We start from the raw sequence: 22,159 nt of genomic DNA, 5'->3' as shown, positions 1-22,159 counted from the left end.
GGTACTCAGTTTCTTTCTGCCTCTCAAAAGTCCTCACACTCAGATGCTGTTTTGTTTCAACTCAAGTGAGTAGCCCAGAAGTCATAACACATGGCAGTGTGGTGTAGTGAATGGAACGCAGGATTAATACTTAAAAGCTGACATTGATTCTGGCTTTACTACTTACTGCTTGTGTAACCTTGGGCAAGCCACTTAACCTCTGTTTGCCTTTATCAACTACAGAAGGAAATGGCAAACCACACTGGTATCTTTGCCAAGAAAGCCTAGTAAAGGATCACAGTCAGACGTAACTGAATGACAACAAATCAGAAGGCAAGGCTGGAAAATAAAAGGTATATTTGGATCAGCTGATGGGCAGTTGCCAAGCATCTGGCAACTCTTCGATAGAGTGGGACACACACACTTGTGGGGTTTTACACAGCCTTGAGGGAGGCAGCAAAAGCTTCTCAGGGAGGCTGCTCAATCACATTCCTTTTTTTGGGAAGTTAAGTCAAAGACAGGATGTCACATGATTTGGGGGGAGAATGTTTTAACTTTGGGGCAACTTCAGTTCAGAAGTGTTTCCCTGTAGTTAATCTCATCACAGGTCGGAATGTCTAGGTCTGGGGTGGGGAACCTTCTGGGGTGGGTCCGGAGGCCTTTTGATCACGAGGCCGTTTGGCTGAATCCATTTGGATTCCCCTTGATAAAAGGATTTGTTCTGTGGAGTTTGGATTCCATCAAAGGGCCTCACTTGAGGACCTGGAGAGCCACATGTGGCTTTGAGGCCACAGGTTCCCCACTCTTGAGGAGAGGCTTGGGGAGCAGCTAGGTGGTTTAGTAGATAGAGCACTGAATCTTATGTCAGCAAGATTCATCTTCCTGAGTTCAAATCTGGCCTTTGACACTTACTAGCTATGTGACCCTGGGCAAGTCACTTCACCTTGTTTGCCTCAGTTTCCTCATCTGTCAAGTGAACTGGAGAAGGAAATGACAAACCCCTCCAGTGTCTTTGCTAAGCAAACCTCCAATGAGGTCACAAAGAGTTATATATGATTGAAAAACAACTGGAAGCTTGAGTTTCAGATCTTTTAGTGTGGGATGTAATATGCAGATACTTAGCTGCTGCCACTCTCCATTAGGAGAGAAGAGGAATCTGTCAGGTACCAAAGTCTTGACTGTAAGTAACTTTTCTCTCTAGAAGAAGAATTGTAGCTTCCAGGAGTGGAGCTTTTTTTGGAATCCCAAACATCTAGTCAGATATGGAGAGCCCAAGCCCTGGCCCCTTAGTCCATCTTTGAATATCTCCCTCCTGTTCACCAGCAGCAATGTCTCTGTCCTAAGTCATCATCTGATTTGGGGTTAGAAAGGCCTTTTGACTCCCATTTAATTCTTTATGGAGGTTCTGTGTCTCCCAATTCATTTCAGGAGTATCTGTCAAAGAAACGAATCAGGAGCAATGTGGTCTGAGGCCCTTTGGATTTCCTCTATTCACCAAGAGTTTTTGGTTTCCCCTGTAAATGGCAGGGAGGATAACGCTCCCCTTGTCAATCCTTTGTTCCTGCCTTTATTATGTATATGTGATGAGGCTTCTCTTACTTTGAGCCAACCTACATACAAAATATAATGGAGAACAAAAAAGATTCATAAAACAGAACTTAACCAAAATAATGACTTGGAAGACTTAGCTTTTGTTACTGGTTCAGCTTCTTACTGCCTCTGTGACGTTGGAGAAATCTATCAACCCTTCTGGGGTTTTAGCTTGCTTAACTATAGAAATGATGATGGATAACTCCAAAAATGGAGTTAATCTACTAACTCTGTGCTGTACTTGATGCGTTTTTAAGCATCTCATTATTGTTACAAATTTACTAGTGAGGAAACTGAGGCTCAGAGAAGTCAAGATGACCAGCCCTAAGTCATCCAGCCAGCTTAGCGAGTAGGAGATCTAGAGTTCATTCATCCAGATTCTTTGTCCAGTGAACTGTCCAATGAACTCTCTTGTCCATGATAGCATCCTAGCAATTTTAATTTTTTTAACCTTGCCTGTGGGTATATTTTAGGCATTAGGGAGAAAGCCTGAGTCCATACTGTTAGTTTTCAAACCAAAATATTTCCCTTTACTGAAAAAGTAAGGTCATTATTTCCCTTCTTGATGCTCATTATGTTAAAACAATGATCACTTCTTATTAAAAATCACATTGTTCCTGATTTATAAGGTGTGGCAAGTTGAACTTTAGCTAAGTGAAAAAAAAGACCATCCCTTTCTGTCTTTCTCTAATATTTTTATTGTTATCAATCCTCCATCTCCACTCCCTTTGATGGGGGAGAAGGCAATAGGTTATACAGGAACTCTGATCGATATGAATGACCAGAATCCCTGTGATTCAGTCTGGAAAGAATTCACTAGGCCCAAGCAGACTTGGAATCAGGATTGTAAAAGTTTATTGTTATGCTTTACAGCAGGCGGGGGTTCTTAGGGAACCTGCAAACTTAAAGAAGTCACAGGAATAGTTTTAAGGAGTCAAGACAATAAATCAGATGTCAATTATGCTAACTAGATGAGTAAGGGTGGGATTAGGGAGGAGTTAAGGATTGGTCAGTGCTTAAAGGAACATGCACTTTTAATGTCAGCTGCACAGGCTTATTGCCTATAATTCACTGAGAAATAACCCAAGGGGGGGCTACCTGGAGGTGTGGTTTTAGGCTTGAAGCGTCACTAAGTCTGCTATCGGTCAAGACTGTCTGAGAAGTGCCTAGTCTGCCACCCATCAGTGGCATGTTTGACAAGATGGATGTTGGGAACCAAGGCTAACAGAGACTCAGTATGTGTATGATTGGCTAGGGAGTTTACCTATAGATAGGGCATTGAAGGATTCATGGGGCAGCTGGCCATTATACTAAGGGGAGATAACATTTGCCTAAGCTAAAATGTTTATAGATGGTTTAGTGAAGGATTCATAGGTGTAGCTTGTTATTATTCCAAGCTTGAGTTCATGAGTTGTTGCTGGGCAGAGTGCTGGTAGGGGGAAGGGGCAGAGTTAATGCTCTGAGGCTGGGGAGGGGGAAATGTGATTTTACTGGTTTTACAAATTGATTTTACAAACTGATGTTAACAAACTGATATTACAGACATAGATCCCAAGCACCTTCATATCCCAATGTGCCTCACCGAAGGCATTTTTTTATTAGTATTTTAATGGATTATTTGAGACTTCAGGACAAAAATTCAGTAATTGATTAGAAAAAAGATTACTGATGTGTTTTATTTTGATATGATAGGTGCCACTCCCCCCAAGCCCCTCCCCTAACCCAAAGTCCTTTGAAAAGCATTTTTCCCTGAGTACAAGTAAGCAAAACTATCTACTAATGTGATTTTGATTAAAAGTATACCCTTTCCATTTTTGTAGTTTTGAATCGTTAACACCTACTAGGTTTAAGGCACTGTGATAGGTACAGAGTGAACAAAAGCAGGAAGACAATTTATACAGAATCAATATCATTGTAAAGACTTAGCTAGCTTTGGGCAGTGGCTGTATCACAGCCAAAGAGGTAAAGACAAACAGCTTTGTAAGACTTAAGAACTCTGATTAGCACAGGGACCAAGCACAATTCCAGAGAACTCATGATGAAACTCCTTTTCTGGAGAGAATTGTTAGAACCCTTGTCTTTCAAAGAGGATGAAGAAAATTCTTGAGAAGAGATTTTTAAGTATCCTAAATGAACTGAATGATAAGAATGTGCTTCAGAAGTGAGAAATTAAAGGATAATAAGGACTCTGGCTGTTATTTTTTTGTCATAGGAAAAACATTTTAAATACTTGGTCTTACTTTATAATTTCTAACATTGTTAATGAATTGTATAGTCATTAATGTTGGTATTTATGCTGAGGGGTTATTATACCAATTCATATAGGCCTTTCCAGATTTCTCTGCAGCTGTCCCCTTAATTTTTCTTATAGCACAACAGTATTCTAAATAGAACGTAAATACATTCATAAACCATAATTTGTTCAATCAATTAGTGGACCTCTCCTTAGTTTCCCTTTCTTTGCCACCAAAGCAAAGAGTTGTCATAAATATTTTTGTATATATGGGTCCTTTTTCTCTTTTTTTGATCTCTTCTGGTGATAGACTAGTATCACTGAGTCAGTAACAAGTTTAGTAACTTTTGGAGCATAATTTCAAATTGCTTTTAAGAATAGCTGGACAAATTCATAGCTCTGCCAAATAAAGCATGAATTACATGTCCTTTAGGAGTATCCATTTGGCAGTTGTATAGATTATTTTGTAGAGCACAGAGAGTACAATCAAGAAGACAGCTTGGAAAGCTATTGTAGTAGTTGAAGCCAGATGTGATGAGGGCCTGAACAAGTTTGGTGGCCACATAAATGGAGTGAATGGGTCAGAAGTGAAAGATGTTTTGGAGTTAGAATTGACTTGGCAACTAATTAGATAATGGGGAATGAGGAAGAGGGAAAAGTAGAGAATAACTTTTGAGGTTTTGAAACTGCATGACTAAAAGGATGGGTGGCCCCAACAGAAATAGGGAAGTTTGGAAGAGGGATGAGTTTAGAAGGAAATTGAGGCCTTGAACTCAGGAGACTGGGAATCATTTGTGTAAAGGTAATAATTGAACACATGGGAGCTGATAAGGTCACCAAATGGGAGAGTGTAGAGAGAAAAGAGAAAAAGGCCAACAGAGACCCGAGGTAGACTCCGACTTAGGAGGTGGACATAGATAATGATTCTGCGAAGGAATCTGAGGAGGGGTAGGCAGACAGGCTGGAAGAAAAGCAGGAGAGAGCAATTCCAAGGAGGAGAGAGTAAAGTTGAGTGCTACATAGAGGCTCTGAAGGACGAAGACTGAGGAAGGACTATTGGAGTTTGTAATTAAGAGATCAATGGTAACTTCAAAGAAAAGTTTCAGTTGAGTTAAGACAGATTATAAGATATTGAAAATGGACGGAAGATGGTGGGGGGGTGATGGATATAGATGGCTTTTTTTCTATGAGTTTAACTGTGAAAGATCTGTTCCAGACCCTCTTTTCTTTTCTCTCCAAGGGCAAGGTCCTGGAGGAAATGGAGATCAAGAGTGCAGGTTAAGGGGTTAGCCTTGAGTGAGAAGAAGGACCATCTCTTCATCCAAGTCTGGAGCAAAAGAGAAGAGAATATGGGTAGAAAGGCGGGAATGATGTTGAGGCAATCAGAGGTATAAATTTGGGAAGAAGAGAGAGGCATACCAGATGGCCTCTATGTTCTCTCTAAAGTGTAAGACAAGGTCTTGCAAAGAAGTATGGTGTTATAATTGACTTTAAGAGAGAAAGTCTGAAATGACTGCTATTGAGAAGTGAGATGTAAGGTTGATTAGAGAATAGTAAAAGTATTCATTACTGAGGATCTGGTGGAAAATAGATTTAATACATTTGTGGTGGACCTGATTAGTATTGTTATATGACTTCTCTTGCAGCATTTAGCAGCATATTAGTAGGAGTGGAAAAAGTAAATGGTTTGGGTAACCAAGGGCTGGAATTGGGAAAGGCAAAAATGGTTATAGGACAAGGGGGGGTCAGGGATTCAAAGGAAGAGAATTGTATATATTTGAACTGGTTCACTATAGTCAAGATTAGGAAAGAAGGACAGTGAGGCCAAAAGATGGGTTGATCGACTGGGAAAACAGAAAGGATAGAGTGAATAGAGGTCGCAAAAGGGAAGAAGAATAGGTTTAAGAGGAATGAAGTCGTGAGAGAAAAGAAGATAGTATCTAAGAGAGTAACATCAGACTTCTAGATCATGCAGGCCAAGCATTTATGGGTATTTATGAGATCAGTTGTATGAACATCTCAGTGTGTGGTTGAGGCAGAGGGAAGGGGTCATGTGTCATGACTGAAATAAAGATAGACTAAGGCAGAAAAGATCTAAGCATGATTCATTCATTAGCTAGGCTAGCAGTTGCTGATAAATGGGGCCAGTGACTCCTCAGTAGTCAAATACCCCACGTGAGGGAGGACAGGGCATTTTATCATGATTAGTAGGATGACAGAGCAAAATCTTATAAGTGTCTTCTTCTGTTTGGCCAGAAAATGTAAAAAAATCTCCTCGGATATCAGTTTGATATTATGGTTGTTTGGACCTCCCCTTCTGAAACCACCTTATTGTTTGTATGATATTATTTATAAATGTCCTTCATTTTCAAAGAGGACCAATGATATCACAGGCGATGTCTTGACTTGTGAGTGAATTGGATTTAAGTGAGGGAGAGTTGTGCAAAGTTGTCAGCCTCAGTCTTTCTTCCTGAGTCATCGATAAGGCCCTATCCACTGTGCCATGCTGCCTCTTACGCGATGAGTGGGTCAGTGGTACAATGTTATCTAGACTCGATGGCTTATGATACTCAGCTGAGGGTGTGTCAACACATTCAGTTTCCTGATGGCATATTTCTATGAGTGAAGACTAAAAGAAGAATGACTTTTTATCAGATTCTTGGGTATTTGAACTTGATTGAAAGAGTCCTTTGTATTTCAAACATGAAATCAGAGATTCCCAAGAGTTGGAATCCAGAACTCATTTATTCATTTCTTCACTCCACGTAACCAATCAAACGCTGAATGCTCTTTCTGCCTCCACAACCTTTTCCATTGGACCCCTTCTCTCTGTTACACTTACTACCTTGGCCCGGCTGCCTGAAGGCCAGCTTTGTTACATTTCACCCCTCCCCTAGGGTTCTCCAGTACTGCCTAGGCTTCAACAAAGGCTCCAGCCTTCACTGATGGAGTTCCCTCAAGTGTAGGGATTGGTCTCCTGTGCCCCATAAGAGAAATTCAGGGCTCTAGGTATAAGTGTGAACTGTCTACAGCCTGGCCAATTTTAAAGGTGAAACTTGTTCTGGCTAAACACCCGATCAAAGGAGGCTACTTGGAAGCGGCAGACCTCCATGTTAGGTGATCTGGGAGTGCACAAGCAAGCCTTTTTATGCCTCTATTCACATGACTTCTGTTGTTGTTCAGTTATGTCTGACTCTTTGTGCCCCCATTTGGGGTTTTCTTGGTAAAGATACTGGAGTGGTTTGCCATTTCCTTCTCTAGCTCATTTTACAGAATGAGGAAACGGAGGGCAACAGGATTAAGTGACTTGCCCAGAGTCACACAGCAATGTCTGAGGCCAGATTTGAATTTGGGAAGAGGAGTCTTCCTGACTCTAGGCCTGGTATTCTGTTTACTGTGCCTCCTAGCTGCCCTATTCATGCAATATTTCCTTAGTCCTAAGCAACCCCTCCCTGCTTGCCTGTTACTTGAAAAGTTCCTAACTGGTATTCTTGCCTCTAATACCTTCTTTCAGTGGATAGAGCACTGGGCCTGGAGTCAGAAAGATCTGAGTTCAAATCTGGCCTCAGACACAGACTAGTTGTATGACCCTGGACAAGTCACTTACCCCTGTTTGCCTCAGTTTCCTCATCTGTAAAATGAACTGGAGTAAGAAATGGCAAATCACTCTGGTATCTTTGCCAAGAAAACCCCAGGAAGAGTTGGACATGACTGAAACAACTCAACAACAACGACAAAAAGCATAGCAGAGGAACACCAGACAGCATGGCTTACCACTCAGCTGTTTACCAGCTGTTTTGACCATGAGCCTGTCATTGCACTTCTGGCCTCAACTTCCTCATCTGTAAAAATGAACCGGAGAAGGAAATGGCAAACTACTTCAGTATTTCTGCAAAGAAAACCCCAAATGGGGCCACAAAGGGTAGGTCAGGACTAAGAAAGACTCGACAACAATATTTAATTGCCAAAATGATTTTCCTTAAGTGCCTATTCAACAATAGCACTCCTCTACCCAATAAATTCTAATGGCTTCCTGTTGTTTCTAGAATCAATTATCTTCTGTTTAGCTTTTAAAGGCCGCACAACTATACCTTTTGCTGGTACTTCTGGCCTAATTATACATAATTATCCTCCTGAATCAGCCTCCTGAACTTAATCCCTCCCCCTCCCCATGCTGCCATTCAGCCAAACTGGCTTTCTCTCCTTTAGCTGCCCAGAACACGCCATCTCAGATCTCTGGGTATTTGCATCATTACTGGCTTTGCTCCCTGTCTGCCTCTGCCTCAGGGAATCCCTTCCTTCCTCCAACATGCGGCTTAAGCAACATCTTCTGGGTGGAGTTTTTCTGGATCCCCTCCACTACTGGTATCCTGTCCTCCAAGCGCCCTTTTATTGATTTGTATCATTCTCTTTATAGTTATTTAACATATCCTTAGTTTCCTCATGTGTGAAATGGTAATACCGTGTTTCCCCAATAATAAGACACTGTCTTATTAATTTTTTTGGACAGAAAAACACCAGAGGGCTTATTTTCAGGGGAGGGCTTATTTTAATGAACATTGACAGCAATTTTAATAAACAGGTAAATGTGAACAAAAAAAATGTACCTTTATTCAATAAGCAAATCACTGGGGAAGAACAGGATGACAGGGCTCACTGCTGCAGCCCTGATTGGATGCAGGTCGGGGGGGGGGGGTGATTTCACGGGGGGGGGGGAGGAGACGGTGCATACAGAGGGTACCGTAATGTAGCGTGTAGCGCAGGGGATCACCTTCACTACAGTAGCAATCTCAATAGGGCTTATTTTCGGGGGAGGGCTTATTTTAGAGGAATCTTACACAGTAAGGGGAGGGCTTATTTTCGGGATAGGTCTTATTATCGGGGAAACACGGTCACAATAGCACCCACTTTATAGGGGTTGTGCTGAGGATAAAATGAGATGATAAATATGGGGTGTCTCAAAAGTCTTAGTGCTGGTTTAAAGCTTAAAACTGTCATGCTGTTTAAAACTTAAAAATGCAAAATTTAGCACAGTTTTATAGCTTAAAATGGCACTAAGACTTTTGGGGCACTTTTTATTTGTAAAGCTCTTGACTGACATTGAAGAGCTGTGTAAACGCTAGCTATATACTTATATGGACAGCTAGGTGGTGCATGAAGCACTGGGTTTGGAATCAGGAAGACTCGTCTTCAGAAGCTCAAATCTGGCCTCAGACGCTTATTAGCTGGGTGATGCTAAGCCAGTCACTTCACCCTATTTGCCTCAGTTTCCTCATCTGTAAAATGAGCTGCAGGAGGAAATGACAAACCACCAAGAAAACCCCAAATGGGGTCACGAAGTGTCAGATATGGCTGAAATGATTGAACAACAATAATATACTTACACATGTTCTTGTTGTCTCTCCTGTTGGAATGCTTATAAGTAGGAATGGTTTCATTTATTGTATTTGTATTCCCTAATACCTAGCATTGTGCCCAGCACATAGCTGTTGTTCATATTTCATTCTCAAAGAGGACCAATGACATCCCAAGGGTGATGCCTTGACTTGTTTATGAAATGGATTTAAGTGAGGCAGAGTTTTGCAAAGTTGTCAGCCTCACTCTCTCCCCCAGAGTCATTGGGGTCCAATGACAGGACAAAAGTCAAGACAGCTGGCCCAGGGTGCAGTGGGTAACCTTGGCCCTTTCTAAGTTAGGTCTTTTTGAAGCTTTATTTAAGTCCCAAATAAGTGGCTTAGTAAATGCATGTTCTTGATTGACTCATTTATTCAACAAGCATTTATTAATCCCCTGCTATATGTTAGGCACTAACTAGACATGCCAGATACAAAGACAAAAATGAAACAGTTCTTGTCCTTAAGGAACTTACATTTTATTGAAAACAGAGCATTAATTCTTGCTTTATTATATTTCAGCTTTTCATCAATCCCTCTGAATCATGATGGAGAAGATGCTATTCTGGGCACTATTCCTTTCTCTTGGTAATTTCTGTGTAGCAGGTATGCGGTTATTTGTTCTTTTGTAGATCATTTGACTTTCATTATTCCCTTCTGAAATGGAGCGTTAATTTTATGATCACTCCATTTGTCCATTCAGTGGCTCCCACTTGAGGCAGTAGATGGGTTTGTGAAAGATGGTCTTTGGTAATGAGTAGAGAGGGAAAAGGGCAAAATTCTAATAGTTGTTTCCTTCCTTAAAAATGGTTTTTATAGTTATATACACAAATTTAATGAGAAGCAAATGTCTAGAGAGTCTCTCTCTCTGTCTCTCTCTCTGTCTCTCTCTCTCTCCCTCTGTCCCCCCTCCACATTTATTTATTTATTTATTTCCCCACCCCTAATTTTCTGCTTTTACTTAAGTTGGTGGTTTAGTGTATAGAGCACTGGGCCTGGAGTCAGAAAGACTTGAGTTCAAATGTGACCTCAGATGCTTACTAGCTGTGTGACTCTGGGCAAGTCACTTACCCCTGTTTGTCTCAGTTTCCTCATCTGTAAAATGAGCTGGAGAAGGAAATAGCGAACTATTCTAGTATCTTTGCCAAGAAAACCCATGGACAGCTATGGTCCATTGAATCATGAAGAGTCAGACTGAATAACAACAGCAAAGTGAATATCTACCTTAGGAAGATAGATACAGACAGAATTTTGTGGGGTGGACTTGGATAGTGACTGGGAAATAGAAAATATCAATACATCACTCTAACCTTTCATGAATGAGGAAAGAATGGGTGACATTGAGTTTTGAGGAGATAAGGAGTGGAATTGAGGGAGTTCCTTTTGGATGACCTTAATTTTGTCAGTAAAATAAGATCCTCGGTCATCTATTATAAATGTTGGTGTGTTATTGAGATTTTTGGAAGAGAGGAAAAGATCTAGAAGCTTTGTGGAATAGAATAGGAATTAAGAATCATATAGAAAGGTTTTTTATTTTTAGTTATTTTTAGTAAACGTGAGGCCTAGATGAAGTTATGCTCTATAAAATTAATTGTCTGATTAGTCTCATACATTATAGCTCTTTGGAGAAACCGAAATGCTTAGAGTCTTCCCATGCAAATGAATCTACAGAAGCACAAAAAAGCTGAGGCCAAAGGTCCAGGTCATTGCCTTTTCCCTGCTTTTAATATAGAACCAACACCTGTGAACCATGATGTTTCACTTTAGCAAGAAGTCTTCATGACTCCCAGGAAGCTTGGACTCTGAGCCTTCTCTGTAAAACCCTGGTGTCAAAGAGAGTGTCACCACAAGAAGAACCTGAGTATGCTTTGGGAGAGTTTCTCCCTCCCCTGGTTTATTCCCCAGTCCAAATCCTGTCTTGGTCCAATGCTCACTATTTTCAGAAGTGTGAACGAAGAGTATTCATCTGTCTGTTTCTCATGCCTAGCTCTCTCCACTTCCTAGTTTCTATCTCTTTTTTTATTTCTTTCTCTCCACTTCTCCCTCCCTCCCTCTCCAGCTTCCTGTCCATCCTCCCACCCCACAGATTTCCCACATCCTTCCTGTGAGGGACAATGATCCTCTAGAATTCTCTAATTCTTGGGTACCATTTCCCCAGTACAGAGTGAGCAAAACTTTCAGAGTCTTCTTCATCCCAATTGCCATCAGCCTTGTAGTCTGGATCTCTTTTCCTTTTTAAACATTTTTTTGAATCTCCTCCCATCACCATATGCATCATTTACTTCAGGAAAAAATACACAAGATACATGTTTTCAGCAAAAGGCACAATGGGGGCAGTATTTATTTTTTCTTATTGCCCTTGTTTTCATGTGATTTATAGAGCTGCCAAAGAAGCCAGAAAACATTTCCTGCATTTTCTATTATAAGAAGAATTTCACTTGTACTTGGAGTCCAGAAAAGGAAGCCTATCCTACACTCTACACTGTCCATAGAATTTTGTAAGTACGAGGTGGGCTTGCAAGATGGGAGAAAGAGCTGAAAGTTCTTAATTCATTCTGGGTATGAGTCAGTTGAGATCTAAGATACTTTCTTTCTTATGGTTGTTTGGTACTCTGTATGCCATATGTTAAGAATAAATTACTTATGTTGTGAGTCATATAGCTTTTCATATATGTTACCTCATCAGAACCTTACCACAACCCCATGAGGTAGCCACTACAGCTTTCAGGGGTGTGTTGCAGCCAGCTTGAGCCAGCTCTTAAAAGCTGATTGTTAAATTTTCAGTGTGAGCATTTACACCTCAGAAATCATGAAATACTACAAATCATTTCTTGATTTCTTGTTTTGTTGATTTCCTGAAAGCAGTGATGCCGATTAAACTTAAAAGTGTATTGTGTGTACATGTTTTTAGACAGATATTTGTTAAATATTTAATAGCACACCATTGACAGGTTAATTTATCTCTATTTTATGGATGCAGAAACTTAGACTCAGAGAAAGTAAATGACTTGTCCAAGGTTGCACAGCAACTAAGTGACGGACTCGGGGCATTAGAACACAAAACTTCTTACTTCCAAGCATTGGTGCTTCATTCACTACATCATTCTGCCTCTTGTCCAGTGATCAAGAGCTAGGATATAAGGAATCTGGTGCCCTTCCTGACAGGATGAACACCCAAATTGAGGAGGGATAGAGAGATAGGAATACCTTCTCTTAGGGAAGTTAGGTTGGCTAAGATACCAACCCATGCTAAGTATAAAGAGACTGCTGGACCATGACTGAGCATTTCATGGAAGAGAATATGATGAATATGGAAAGATCTCTGAACCTGGAAATCAGGAGGCCTGGGCTCTAGGACCAGTTCTGCTACCAATCAGTTCTATGATCTTGGTGTCCTCGTCTGTAAAAGAGGGGGGAGAGGGTTGGACTGGGTCTCTCACATCCTATGATTCAATTTTGTGTGCAGAGTACTGTGGATACAAAGACAGGCAAAAACATTCCCTGCCCTCCAGGCCCTCACAGTCGAATGGGAGACAGTATGGTAATAACTTTGGGCGTCAAAGATGCATGTGGAGTAAGTGGAAGGTTATCTCAAAGGGAAGGTGCTAGCGGTAGGAGGGCCCAGGAAGGGACTCCTGCCACCTGTGGAATTTGAGCGAAGTTTTAAAGGATGCCAAGAAAACCAGCTAAGGTGCTGCCTCTGCCTGTGTAAAATTTCCAGTTTAATGAAGATGATATGATTTATTATCTCTCTTTGTCTACTTATCATCTATCTATCTATCAGATACTTACCTTTCTATCACCTATCTTTAATCTCTCCATTTATCACCTGTGTTTTTACCTGTATCCATTTATATATCACCTATCTACCTATCATTTTTCTCTCTGCCATTTGCTATCTATCTCTATCTCACTTTATCTCTACTTGTTTCTTTGATTTTATCTATCTCTTCTCATCTATTTTTAATCTATCTATCTATCTATCTATCTATCTATCTATCTATCTATCTATCTATCTATCTATCTATCTATCATCTATATTTCCTCAATACTTAAACTCTTTCTGGCTCCTTATGTAGTTTTGATCTGAAAGTTCTGGATTTTGTCTATGACATTCCTTGGAGTTTCCATTTTGGGGTTTCTTTCAGAGGTGACTGATAGATTCTTCCTAGTTTCACTTTGCCCCCAGTTGTAAGAGATCTGGGTAGTTTTCTTTCTTTCATGATGTTTTGAAATATTCTATCCATACTCCTTTTTGGTCATGACTTTTAAGTAGTTCAGTGATTCTTAAGTTATCTCTCCCTTGATCTGTTTTCTAAGTGAGTTATTTTTTATATGTAATACCTTAAAATTTTTTCCCTATTTTTTCAGTCTTTTGACTTTGTTTTAGTATTTCTTGCTGTCTCATGGAATCACTGATTTTTATTTGGTCTATTCTAATTTTCAAGGAGTCTATTAACTTAGATAAGGTTTCATTGTCTTTTTTCTAAGCTGTTAAATCTCTTTGTAAGTTTCTCTTCTGTAGCTCTTTCTTTTCTACTTTCTTCCCTTTTTATGCTAATGTAACTTATTTTTTAAAAAATTATTTATTGATTTATTTTTAATTTTCAACATTCACTTTTGTAAGATTTTGTTTTGGGGCGGCCAGATGGCGCAGTGAGTAAGAGCGTCGGCCCCAGGGTTGGGAGACCCAGGATTGGTTCTGGCCTCAGATACTTGGCACCCACACAAAATAATTGGCTGTGTAACCTTGAGCAAGTTACTTAACCCCAATTGCTTAAAAAAAAAAAAAGATTTTGTTTCAAATTCCCCCCCCCCCAGATGGCATGCAATCTGATATAGGCTATACAAGTACAATCATATTAATCTTAATTCCACATTAGTCTTGTTGTAAAGAAGAATTAGAACCAAAAGAAAACACCATGAGAAAGGAAAACCCCCCCTCCACCCGAAAAAGAGAGAAAATAATATGCTTCAATCTGCATTCAGACTCCATCATTTTTTCTCTGAACACAGATAGCATTTTCCATTATGAGTCTTTTGGAATTGTCTTAGATCATTGCATTGCTGAGAAGAGCTAAGTCTGTCAAAGTTGGTTATCATGTAATGCTGCTGTTACTGTGTACAATGTTCTCCCGCTGCTCATTTCTGCTCACTTCACTCAGCATCAGTTCATGCAGGTCTTTATAGGTTTTTCTGAAGTCTTCCTGCTCATCATTTTTTATGGAACAATAGTTTTCCATTACATTAATATACCACAATTTGTTCAGCTATTCCCCAGTTGATGGGTGTCCCCTCAATTTCCAATTCTTGGCCACCACAAAAAGAGCTACTATAAATATTTTTGTACATGTGGGTCCTTTTCCCATTTTTATGGTCTCTTTGGGAATAGAACTAGAAGTGGTATTGCTGGGTCATAGGGTATGCACAGTTTTATAGCCCTTTAGACATAGTTCCAAAGTGCTCCCCAGAATGGTTGGATCAATTCACAACTCTACCAACAATGCATTAGTGTTCTAGTTTTCCCACATCTTCTCCAACATTTATCATTTTCCTGTTTTGTCATGTTAACCAATCTGATAGGTATGATGTGATACTTCAGAGTTGTTTTTAATTCTCATTTCTCTTATCAATAGTGATTTAGAGCATTTTTTCATATGACTATAGATGACTTTAATTTCTCCATCTGAAAACTGCCTATTCATCTAATTTAACTTATAGTACCAATTTCTGATTCATGTTTTAGATCTTGCATTATTTCTTGTATGAATCCAATAGATCCTGTGAGCAAGCTGTATTTTTTTTTAATGAGGCTTTGTTTGTGAATGTTTTGGAGTTACTCTCCTCTCCTGGCTTTGTGTCTTGGGCTTCCCTTTTGGCAATATAATAGCTCTTTTAGTCATTCTTTTAGTTGTCTCTCCAGAGCAGCTCTGTGGCAGGCCTAACTGGGACTACTGGTGGTTGAGTATGGAATTCTGACCTCTTTAGAAAACTCCTTCCCTCTCCACCACACTGCTTTCCTGAGTGGGGGACTGAGTCTACAATCTGCATTGGGTGACTCCATCCTTAGAGCTCTGGGTGTTGAGTCTGTGCTCCAGGCCCCAAATTGCTGTCATGAGCTGGTGATTGACTCTGTGATCAGCTCTGGGAAAGGTATGCTGGTAAATGTTTAACAACTGTTTTTTTTAAAAAACGTATACACGTACTTTTCAATTTAATTTACATTGTTGACATTTTTTTACATCACTTTCAGTCGAGACAAATCAATTTTTTCCCCTCTTAAATCCTACCGTGCGTGGTATTCTTCCTCCCACTTCTGAACTTTGTCATTGATCACAGTAGGAAATCAAAATCTAAATAAAGGAATTGATTTTTGTAACTAATATGGAAAAAGAAACCAAAGAGTTCACATTTGTTAAAGCAGCCCTAAGTGTACTCTTGAATTTCTTATTGAAAATGACATTTGATACAGTAGCATGTATGTGGTTTTGTATTTATATAATGTTTAGGATGCCATGTGAATAAAGCAATCTATTACCAAATACATCCCTATATATGTCTACATATCTATTGTTGTTCTCGTTCAGTCGTTTCAATTGTGTTTGACTCTTTGTGATTCCATTTGGGGTTTTCTTGGCAAAGATACTGGAGGGGTTTGCCATTTCCTTCTCCAGCTGATTTTACAGATGAGGAAACTGAGGCAAACAGGGTTAAGTGACTTGTCTAGGGTCACATAGATATTAAAATGTTTGAGGTCAGATTTGAACTCAGGAAGAAGAGTCTTCCTGACCTAGCTGCCCGTATATATTCATCTCTCTCTCTCTCTCTCTCTCTCTCTCTCTGTGTCTGTCTACCTATCCATCTATCTAATTGAAAATTTAACAATTGGGTCTCACAAGTCTGTGCAAGGTGGTTCCAGGACACTCCTGTCTCTGGGCCTCCCTGTACTGCTGGCCTAGCTTGAGTTCTGGGCATGAAGTCTATGATCCTGGATCATTGCTATTCCACAGTGCCTGCTCTGATCACTTGTCTAAAGGTCAAATTTGTGATCATGAGCAGGAAAGATGACCCACTGTGATTTCTTCTTGGAATTCCTAATGACTGCTTGGTTTGACATTCTGGGTTGCTAGTCAGTGCTGTTTCCTTCTAGTCTGCCATGCTCGTTTCCCCTCTTCTTTCCTGTTCTTTAAACAAGGAGGGCTCATCCTTAACTCTCATCTGTCCTTGCCCTCCTCAGAAACTTGGAGCTAACATGGAGGTCTTCAGAAACTTGGCCTGTAATAATCCAGGTGGTGATCCTCATCTTTTTTTCCTGTGGGTAGTCACACGTATGTGATAAGAACTATATTCAGGCAGTTTGGTGTAGTGGGAACACCCCAGGACTTGGAATTCCAGCTCTGACATTCACTTTTTACACAGTTGTGATGGGGAAACAAACTGTAACAGAATGTTTTCACTAGAAGTGACTGTATTGAACACCTTACATTTCTGTGGTGCTTAAAATTTAGAAAACATTTCTCCTCTTTTTCCTCCCTACATGAGGTAGATATTATTCTGGTTTGACACATAAGGAAACTGAGGCTCAGAGAGGCAGCTGTAGTGTAGAAAGAGGTATGAAAGACTTGGTGTCAGAAGATCTGGGTTTGAGTCTTTTGAGTCTGGGTTTTTGTTACCCGTAGGACTTTGGACAAGTCATTTCATTGGACTTAAAATTCCTTGTTTGTGTTATGAAGGATTTGGAATAGATGGTATCTCAGGTCTCTTCTATCTCTAATACCCTGATAGATCATGTGACTTGGCTATATCAAACACAACTTGTGTCAAAACTGGACTCCAGACCTTGGGATCTTGTCATTTCACCATTTGACCTGAATGCACTTGTTATCAGGTAGTGCATTCTATTAAGGGGGAAAATGAAATCTTGTCCTGCTGGGGCACATAAACCACTGGCTCTCAAACCTTCTGGAGCTACAGGTAGACCACTTTGGCAGGGCCGGGGACCTCTGATCTTACTCTTCCCAGCCTGCTGTTGTTTTGTTGTTGAGTTGTTTCAGTCATGTCTGACTCTCTGTGACCCTATTTTTTGGGCAAAGATACTGGAGTGGTTTGCTATTTCCTTTTCCAGTTCATTTTACAGATGAGGAAAAAGAGACAAACAGGGTTAAATGACTTGCCCAGGGTCATATAGGTAGCAAGTGTCTAAGGCTGGGTTTGAACTTGGGTTCTGGCTCCAGGACTGGTGCTCTATCCACTGCCCCACCTTCCTAGCTCAGAACTGTTTAAAAAACAATGCTGAAATCCTCCTTTAAATTAGTAGGAATTTTGGCAAGGATTTTGTTGGAAAGAAAAAAAAAGATGGTTTCTGTTTTTAATTAAATGTAACTTTTAAATTTGCTAAAACAATTTTAATTATATTTATAAATAATTGATTCTTGAAAAAAAAAGTAGGCACATGATCATGTTTTTAGATGCGTGTGCTGTCAGACTCTAACATGCAGATAGGGTTTTCTTTTCGGTTCCATCTACAACAGGAGTATCATTTGGTGTAGACTAGTCTTTCTCAAACTTTTTGATCTCAGGCTTTATATTCTTAAAATTACTGAGAACTCCCTAAAGCTTTTGTTTATGTGGGTTATACCTATCAATACTTACCATATTAGAAATTAAAATGTCTTAGCATTATCATGAAAACAGTTTTGATTTCACACACCCCTGCTAGGGCTTTGGGGTCCCCAGGAGTCTCTGGACCACACTTCAGGAGCCAACTGGTCTAGACAAAGACACTATTGGCATATATCTTCAAACTGTATGGTATAGAAACCTCTTTAAACACTCATACTTTTTTCAAACTGGCTTCACAAGAGGGCAGCCTCAGCAGCAACTTCTCTACTCTTTTTTTGCAGTGAGGGTCCTAGAAGAAGCTAAGCTTCAGGGTCAGGCCGACTTTCTTCATTCATCTTTCTGTACTGACCTTACCTAGAAGTTCAACAACCTTAGAACATTTGGCTGTTCATTCTGTTACTGTAACCAGAACTCCCCAAAGAATTGCAGTAAACAGATCATCTCCCAACTTCCACCCAAGGCAAGGGCTGTAAATCAGCTAGCTTTGGGTGGGTGGAGTGGAAAAGGCTTTGTAGATTGTCCTGAAGTCCTCGTGGGTGTACTGGATTTTGGCAAGTGAAGGGTAGTGCTATTGATTTGTAACTTTTTCTAGATTCAAGATCTCGTATGAGTAGGACAGAGCTACATATGCAATATCCCAGAAAAGAAAAGGAAAATTCATCTCAGAGAATGACCTCCCTTATACTGGAAGTATTTTTTTCAATGATGAGTTAGTTGATTAGATATTACTATAAATCTTGCAAAGGCGACAAATTGTGACTCAGGCTCAGGGTTAGAGTGAAATGTCACACTCAAGGATCAGGGCAATAAAAACAATTTTACTTAAAATTAGTAAAAGGATATATTTCACATAGTTAAAAAGATACTATTGGATAAACCACTACTCCTTTTTACCTCCAAATTCACTACAGTAACTGGTCAAGCAAAGTGGATTGTCCGGATGGCCACAGGGGAGGTTTGGATTCTGACAGATGTATTCTTATATTATTAATTTAGAACATTTGCATCCCAAATCCCATATTAGGCATTGTGCCATTGAGACAGAGCTATACACACAATGTCTTGGATAAGGAAAGGAAAACGTGTCAAAATGTGACCTCACTGAAAATGTTTTTTTCCACTTGAAGGATTAGATAGCATATTGTATGCAAGTATAATAACTTGTGACAGAATTTTGTCAATTTTAGAACTGTTCTCTTGGAAAATAGTAAGGCCATGTGTGAGGATTTTAACTTTTCCATTCCATGACTTTTTTTTGGTTTTGTAGTCGAACCTTTTACCAACAGTCAAGGACTTATACGTGTGTTTGGAAGTTCTTCAAGGAGTGACTTTCTTCTGCCTACTCAGGCAATATCCTCTCTTACTTTTTCCCCCCTAATTAAATTTTAAAAAAATCTGGACTTAACAAATACCAAATAAAATTAGCATTTCCATATACAAAGTAGGACAGAAAAAAGGGATTGCACATGAAGCCATGAATTTCTATTATATACACCTTGATTTTCCTTTTGTGGATATAATAAATTCAATATGTAATCTTCAAAATTGTCTTCTGGCTTTACTTTTTTTTTTGGTCTATTGTCTTCTGTGCATGTTTTGATTGCTTCAGTGACTCTCTTTTTTCTTTTTTGGGCAACCCTATTACTAGTTAACCTTTCTTTCCCAACTCCTAATTACAGAACAAAACAAAAAAACCCCAAACTTTTGCAATAAATATACATAGTCAAGCAAGACAAATTCCCAAGTTAGCTAAGTCTGAAAACATGTGTTTTATTCTGAACCTTCAGTCCTTCAGGAGGTGGGCAGCATGTTTCATCATAAGTACTACGGAATTATGGTTGGTCATTGCATTTATCAGAGTTTATTTCTCTGTTTTCTAGTATTTTTTTAAAAATAGAAATGTGTGTTATATTTTGTCTAAAACTTTTTCTGTGTCTTTTGATATAATTGTGGTTTTAAAAATTATTGTCAATTTCGAATCACATTGTCCTTTTAAGGTAATTAAATTCATATCTAACCATGTTTATGTTTAAAGCGTACGTGGAACACAAAGAGACTCTTGCACAAGTGAGATTCGTACATCATGTTCTTTCTTCTTCCCGCATTTGTCATATCCTGATAATTACTCCATTGAAGTAGAAGCTAAAAATGTTTTTGGTGAACACAAGTCTAACATAACATATTGGTGTCTGGAAGACATAGGTGAGTATCTGCCAATAATAAAAAACTTTTATTTTAAAGAGTTTGTCTTGTACTTATGGAGCAAATAGAATCCCAGCTTAAGGATGTGATGCATAGCCACTCTTGCACATACCATAGGAAAACTGACTTGTCAGTAAAACATAACAAAGAATCCCAACCAAAGCTAAGAAATAACAGCTATGGGGAAGGAAAACCCAGAACAAAAATAAACTATGCTTAGTGACTCCCATCCCTTCACTCTAGTGTTAATTATGCTTAAAGTAACCAAGAACTAGAATTTTTCCTTGAATATATATAAGAAGAGAGTAAAACTCTCCATTCTTTCTCATATTTTCCCATTTATCTTTTTAATTTTTTCTTTAAATTTATTAGCATTTTATGCTTTTCTATCACCTTCATTTCCTAATACAGTCCTCCCTTCTCTCCTGCATAATTTGTTGTCACAAATTAAAAATAAATTCTCATTAATTCTTGCCTTTCTCAGTCCCTTGAGAGAGTTAATCTTCACTATGGCATTTTAAATGTTAACTGACGTTTTTAAATAGTGTGGAAATATTCATATGTTCAAATTCATATAAATTATATGTTTCTTAACTTCTAACACATCTGTGGAACAAATGATTTTATTCACACAGATGTCCATGGTATTTTTAGTTTTGCATATGTACCATGGTATAATTTATAGTAAGGATAAAGGACAGTTTGGATTAGTGAAAATTCTGAATTATGGAATATCTTTAAGGAAGAAACTCAATTAAAAAATTTCATTACTGAGGCATAATTAACTGTCACCAGCAAAGGTCTTGATAAATCTTCCTTGGTGCAAGATAAAAATTCTTTTGTCTTCTTTATTTTACTTATTTATATGCCAGTGAATTATTTCAAGTTTTAAGGAAGCTTGAAAATAGTCTACTTTTATAATAATAATTTGTATTTTCGTAGTGTAAATTACTCAAAGAAGAACTTTATATCTGAGAAGAACTGTCATAAAAACTGGAAAGCAGTTTGGCAGAAATTAGATTCAGGCTGTCAACTTATGCCATATTACTACAATAAGATCAGGATGCTTATAAAACCTTAATATTAAGTCACAACACAAGAAAATTCGTAAAGGACCAGATCAATTACCACTTACAGCTGCAGAGAAGGGAGGGAGGTGATCATGAAAGGCTAAAATGCAGAAATTGTGTTTCATGATGTTGGAAAGCTTTTACAGTAACAAAATCAAGGCAAATGATGAAAGGAGAAGCTATTGGTCATCTTTGCATCAAATGTCTCTTATAAAGGTTTGATATTCAAGATATCTAGGGAACTAGCACAAACATGTGAGACCAAGAGACATTCCCCAAAAGATAAATGGTCATGAGGTAGGAACAAACATTTCTTAAAAGACTTGCAAATTGTTAGTAATCATGTGAAAGATTGGTCTAAATCAGCTTTTCTTAAACATGTTGTTTAACAACATGGGTTGTAACTACATGTGGGGTCATGAAAAATTTGGCAGCAATAAAAGGTTTCTGAACATTCAGTGACCAAAAATTAATTAAAAGTCAAACGTGTAATAAATCCGAGGTGTTTCTAGTAATGCTTGCCCATGTTGCATCGGCAATTCACTGCAGCCTTGGTTCTGAGTGCAAAATGTTCCCATTTTACACTGCTCATGCCGTCAGGCCATGCAACCACCAAGGAACCCTGTGGGGTCCTGAGTGGAGAAAGTTTAAGAAGCTCTGGTATAAATAATAAGAGAAATATAGGCCAAATCAACTCCGAGATTTCATGTCATATACATACCCAGCAAATTGGCAAAGATGACAATGACAGAAATAGTCAATGAGTAAATGGTGTGATTGTAGAAAGACAGGCACACCGATATACTTTGGTGGAGCTGTCAACTGGTATAACCATTTTGAAAAGCAATTTGGAATAATGCTAAGAAAATAATTAAAATATAAGTAACCTTAGATCCAGAGAACCCTCTGCTACTAATATACCCCAAGGATGTCAAAGAAAGAAAGGTCCAACATATACACCAAAATATTCATAAAAGCCTTGCTGTGGTAGAAAGGAATTTGGAAACAAAGTGAATGGCCAGCAATTAGGGGATGACTGAACAAATTGTGGTATGAACATGTAATGGAAT

At 39.0% G+C, this 22,159-nt stretch overlaps 1 protein-coding gene across 5 annotated transcripts in view; it reads left to right on the top strand.

Moving 5' to 3' along the window:
* IL31RA (interleukin 31 receptor A) overlaps nt 1-22,159 on the top strand; it is a 112,898-nt gene that overhangs the window by 47,034 nt on the left and 43,705 nt on the right. For all 5 annotated transcript variants that reach the window (XM_069096490.1, XM_069096489.1, XM_069096487.1 and 2 more), the window contains exons 2-4: nt 9,718-9,801; nt 11,576-11,693; nt 19,853-20,019. In XM_069096490.1, the coding sequence (XP_068952591.1) occupies nt 9,741-9,801; nt 11,576-11,693; nt 19,853-20,019 (346 nt within the window). In that variant the 5' untranslated portion in view covers nt 9,718-9,740. The remainder of the gene's footprint in view (nt 1-9,717; nt 9,802-11,575; nt 11,694-19,852; nt 20,020-22,159) is intronic.

Source organism: Petaurus breviceps, unplaced genomic scaffold (assembly GCF_028583685.1).
Source record: "Petaurus breviceps papuanus isolate PSGF00001 unplaced genomic scaffold, PetGlider_PUasm1.0 229, whole genome shotgun sequence".
In the NCBI taxonomy this organism is placed as follows: Eukaryota; Metazoa; Chordata; class Mammalia; order Diprotodontia; family Petauridae; genus Petaurus; species Petaurus breviceps.
This window is presented reverse-complemented; position numbering and strand designations above follow the sequence as displayed.